The 4823-nt window shown below is 32.3% G+C and overlaps 1 protein-coding gene across 1 annotated transcript in view; it reads right to left on the bottom strand.

Annotated features, from left to right (window-relative positions):
- The window catches only part of LOC117181120 (chitotriosidase-1-like), a 61925-nt gene that overhangs the window by 1598 nt on the left and 55504 nt on the right, over nucleotides 1–4823 (bottom strand). The window contains exons 5-6 of the mRNA XM_033373687.1: nucleotides 3205–3479; nucleotides 2975–3120 (exon numbers count right to left, since the gene is read on the bottom strand). Of these exons, the coding sequence (XP_033229578.1) occupies nucleotides 2975–3120; nucleotides 3205–3479 (421 nt within the window). The remainder of the gene's footprint in view (nucleotides 1–2974; nucleotides 3121–3204; nucleotides 3480–4823) is intronic.

The raw sequence follows: 4823 nt of genomic DNA, 5'->3' as shown, positions 1-4823 counted from the left end.
ATACGAACTTATCAACTTCTTCAATTCTCTCATCATTTAATAAAATATTGCATAGTGTTTTCTCACTCTTTCCTTCGAACACCATAGTTTTTGTTTTATTTGTGTTAATTTTCAGGCCCATGCTCTTCATGCTTGCATCTAGTTTATTCAACATTCTTTATAGATCTTCGATAGACTCTGCCATAACAACCTTATCATCTGCGAACGCTAACCCTCGTACCCTTACTGTTTCGAGATCTACACCCTCTTCGTCGAAGAGAGCCATTCTTAAACACTTGTCCATAAATCATATAAATAACCCTGAAGACATAACGCATCCTTGTCTAACTCCTTGAATAATATCGAAACAGTCACCCAGTTTCCCATTCACTCTTACACTAGCCTTGCTACCTGTATATATTGTTTTTATAGCTTGTAGGATCCATCCATTGACTCCATACTCTTTCAGGACTTCCCAAAGTTTACTTCTATCTACCTTGTCAAAAGCTTTTTCTAGGTCAACAAATGCACAGAGAACTTTTTTTCCTACTCTCAAACTTTTTTCTGTTATTTGCCTTAAGCTAAATATTTGATCCGTACATGGCCTTCCTGGCAAAAACCCACTTTGGACTTCCCAAATCTTTGCTTCTGTTATTTTAATTACCCTACGAATAAGTATTTTTGAATATATTTATCTTACGGTACTTAATAAGCTAATCCCTCTGTAATTATTGCAGTCGCTTTTATCTCCCTTTCTTTCGTATATTGGTACGATAATTGCTTCTTTCCAATCGTCTGGGACGTCTCCCATCTCGAAACATAAATTTATCAATTCGCACAGTCTATGTGGTATGCAAGCGCCACCGTGTTTAAGCATTTCAGCGTTAATACCGTCTACCCCGGCAGCCTTACCGTTTTTCAAGTTCTTAATTATATCCCTAAGCTCAGTGACACAGACTTTTTCAATTAAGTTTTCCATCGCATCGTGTTCAACATCGCAGTTGTGGTGTCCTATAGCTTCATCTCCGAATTGTCTCCTAAAATAGTTTCTGAAAGCCTCTAGTATTCCGTCTGCATCATATACCATTTCCCCCCTACTACTTCTCATGTTGACAATTTCTGTACTTTTGTTTCCTTTCATTTTTTTATAAAGTAGTTTCCTGCTTCCTTGAAAGTCGTTTTGTATTTTTATCTCTTTTTCTGCTCTAATTGTATCTTTACTTTCTTTAACGAATCGTTTAAGTATCCTGTTTTCGCGTCTATAATCATTTCTACGTCTACTTCTTTCCTAATTGCTGAAACTTGCGATGTTCAAAGTTCTCTTGTACGCTTCTCTTTTTGCTTTTTGGGCAGCCTGAATTTCATCATTCCACCAGGCATCACCAGAAATTATTCCTACAACTGCGGTACCACACACTTCGATCGTACATCTAACAAGGATATTCCGTAACATTGTCCAGGCGCCCTCTATATCTTTGCTTTTTATACGGTCCTCCCATGTTGCCTCATCTATGCTTTCGATTATATTATTTTGGAAATCTATTCACATATCCGGTTTCTGTAGGTTCTCAATTTTCATTCGCGTTGCCTATATACTATTCGATTTTATCTGGTATCTCAGCCTTTGTTAAGACACCTAGAGTTTGTGATTCCAACGTTTTCACTTCGACAGAAGGTGACATGTCGGGGTGTTCAAGGATTTATTATCCCTACTGCCATTCAGCCCTTGACACGTCGATAACATCATGGCTTGTAAGTATGATAACTAGCGCCCTTGATGTTTCTGAGAGTCTTGCTATTTCCCCTGGAAGGATCGCTTCTTAGTTTAGGTTACGTAGACTAGTGTCCATCAGTACCTGAGCGTTCATACCTTTGGTTCACCATCTCTAGGCCTCTCGCCCGATTATACCCTTAAGCCTTCTTGCCAGCTTTATTGTCATGTAATCCTCAGGGAGATAACAAACATGTTAGATGTTTTAAAAGACGGGTTTGTTTCCCATAATGTCATTGTTTAAAATGTTAGAAATAATATGATCTTCTGACCATTTAAGACGACTCCTGGCTTTTCTTTAAGTAGGTTGATTTATAATTGTTATAAATTATCATTTTGAATTTTTATGTATGTTTCAACTTATTATTCAAAACTTGACAGACCACGACAATCCCGGTCCGGGAACTACTTGGAGCTTGGGTCCATTCACTCCTATAAGACAAATGGTTATAATTTTTGTATTTTTTAATTAATTGGGTATGTTGCTTATCTAGCCTTTATTTTATGAAAGCACAAATCGATTTTTGAATGTAATTAAAATGATAAAGGTGGTTTTCTTATGTACTTCAATCATCGACAGCTTCAGTTGAAAAACGCACAGTACGAAAGATTGTCATATGATTTATCTTTAACAAGATACAAATTAATAACAGTACATTTCAAAAATCGTTGATGTGATGTTTTTTTAATTATCAACTATATTTGTTTAATATCAAGACTAGAATAACACATCAAAATTGCTTTCAGGCTGCAAAGATACACAAAAAGTATTTTATACCAGCTGCGTAACTTACATGTATACTGCCGTCCTTCTGATTAGTATAAATGTAAATTAAAAATTCTAACTGCAGGTATAGGTGTAAAGTCTTTTTTTTAAGTACGACAGTATAATCATAGGTTTTCTAAGAAATTAGGATTTCAAGTGAAGCGATACAATTGTGAAATGCCACACTAAAATTTGTAATCTAATCATCAGCAATGTTAATTTTCCTGGGTTCTAAATTACTTCAATAAAAAAGGACCCTAACTCTTCAAATGAATCAAAGTAAATAAGATATTTGAAGGCGACAGTACACTTTAAATTATTTTCTATTCATTTCATTTGTGAGAAAATTCAGTGACATATCTTCAGTGGGCTTACAATTAGGAGTTCATAAAATGTGGATTTTCATAAATATAGTAAATAATTTATTTTTGTGACTAAAATTTCTATAAGTGTATCACATTTTTGTCTAATGGCTCGGTTCAAGGTCTTTAGAAGTGGAAACGTTTCTCCGCATTGTCCACGCAAATCATCTTGATTTATAGTCCAAACCGAGACACCCCCAAGATTCATTTTTTCTACATATTCAGCCTTCTTCTTAATGGATCTGCAAATAAATAATAGAATTTAATCTTATCACTAAAATTTAAATTAAAAAAAAACCGTAACGAAAATATATTAGATGACTCACTTAACATCATCATAGGCAATAATTTGATTCCCACGAAAAACATATGGCACTTGCTGCTTTTTATCATAGAAATGCATCCATTTTGGGTCCTTTGCTAATGAACAAATTTGGTAATATTGTAGTTGACTACCCATCTTCACTTCTTCAGTAAATTGCGTGTCTCTGGAAATTTGTTTCGGATTAGCCAAAGTATAGGATATACCGTAGAAAGGAATTCCGAGAATTAACTTTCTCGCTGGAGCACCTTCTGAAATCCAGTATTGCACAACATCATCCTGAAAGCAGAATTGATTTCAGAATTATTAAATGAATTAAAAATAAACCAATCTTTCAATATAAAAAGTTTAAAGTTCGATATATCTAAAATTGAACAAAGTTTATTTGCAAAGGTTTAACATTGCAACTATTAAAATTGTATGAGGATCATTCCAGAATTCCAGAGTCCCTTATATTAATAATTTTAGTCAAAATTTCAGAAAATTACATATCTCTAAATATACTCGTAAAATTGGCTAGTGAAAATCTTAGCTTTGTTTAAATCATCTTTCTTCTTCTTTGAATGTCTCAAGGTGAAGATGTCCAACATATATAACTTGAAAACATTTTTTATACAAACGCAATTATTTGTCTTTAAGATTAAATGATGTATGTCGTAAAACGATCACATTTGCAGCAGCAAAAAGATTCTTTTTGACACATATAACAATCCTCTTTAACTGAAGTTTAAAGGAACCTCAATTCGTGTCAAGAAACATTCTTTTGTCACAAAAAAATATGTCTGACGAAATATCAATGAATTTAACTCTTTAGGTTTGATGTTTCTATATTTAAAAATAAAAAATTCGAATTATAAAATTATATTTTTTAAATTAAATTAAAAATATTTTCACACATAAGAAAGAATTTAATCGATGAATTTTTATTTATATCAAAAACGTTTTTTGTTATTGGAAAACATTTAATAACCTTATCTAACTTAAAACTAATTTTTTTTTGTATAAGAAAACTGTTTTGTGAAAATTAGGGTTTACTGTTAAATTCAATTCTCGTAAATATTGTATTACATTGCTTTTGCGCATTATGCCAAATTATTATTTTTCATAATTTTTAGAGACATTGCCTGCATTAGGAATTTATTTTTAACATATTATGTCAAAATTAAAAATGGTGCAATCTTGTATTTAAGCCGAAATTTAAAAAATCAACTGTTATCAATAGGCTTGTTTGGGCACTCTTTTTAAATTGCCACTCTTTTGTTGGAAGTGAAATATAAGAAGAATATAAAAGATCAGATGATTTTTATAAAACCATTAGTGAAATTGATAAATTATAGCAATTATTGATACAACTTGGAACGTATGATCATGACAAAAATGATACTGGTACCATTTTTACCTTTTACGAAACGACATATTTGCGGCAATATTATTAATTTAAAGTAAAATACACAAGTGCATTTAAATCTCTTTGTGGTACGAGGGTAGTTCAATAAGTCCTTAGAATGAAGTATAAAAACCATTTTTTTGGGGTAAATTTTTTTTTATTTTTCAACATAATCTCCTTGGAGCTCTATACATTTGGTCAATCGCTTTTCAAGTTTTTTTAATCCTTCAGAAAAG

This window comes from Belonocnema kinseyi, chromosome 10 (genome assembly GCF_010883055.1).
Source record: "Belonocnema kinseyi isolate 2016_QV_RU_SX_M_011 chromosome 10, B_treatae_v1, whole genome shotgun sequence".
NCBI lineage: Eukaryota > Metazoa > Arthropoda > Insecta > Hymenoptera > Cynipidae > Belonocnema > Belonocnema kinseyi.
The sequence above is the reverse complement of the archived record's forward strand: the minus strand, read 5'-3'. Positions and strand labels throughout refer to the sequence as shown.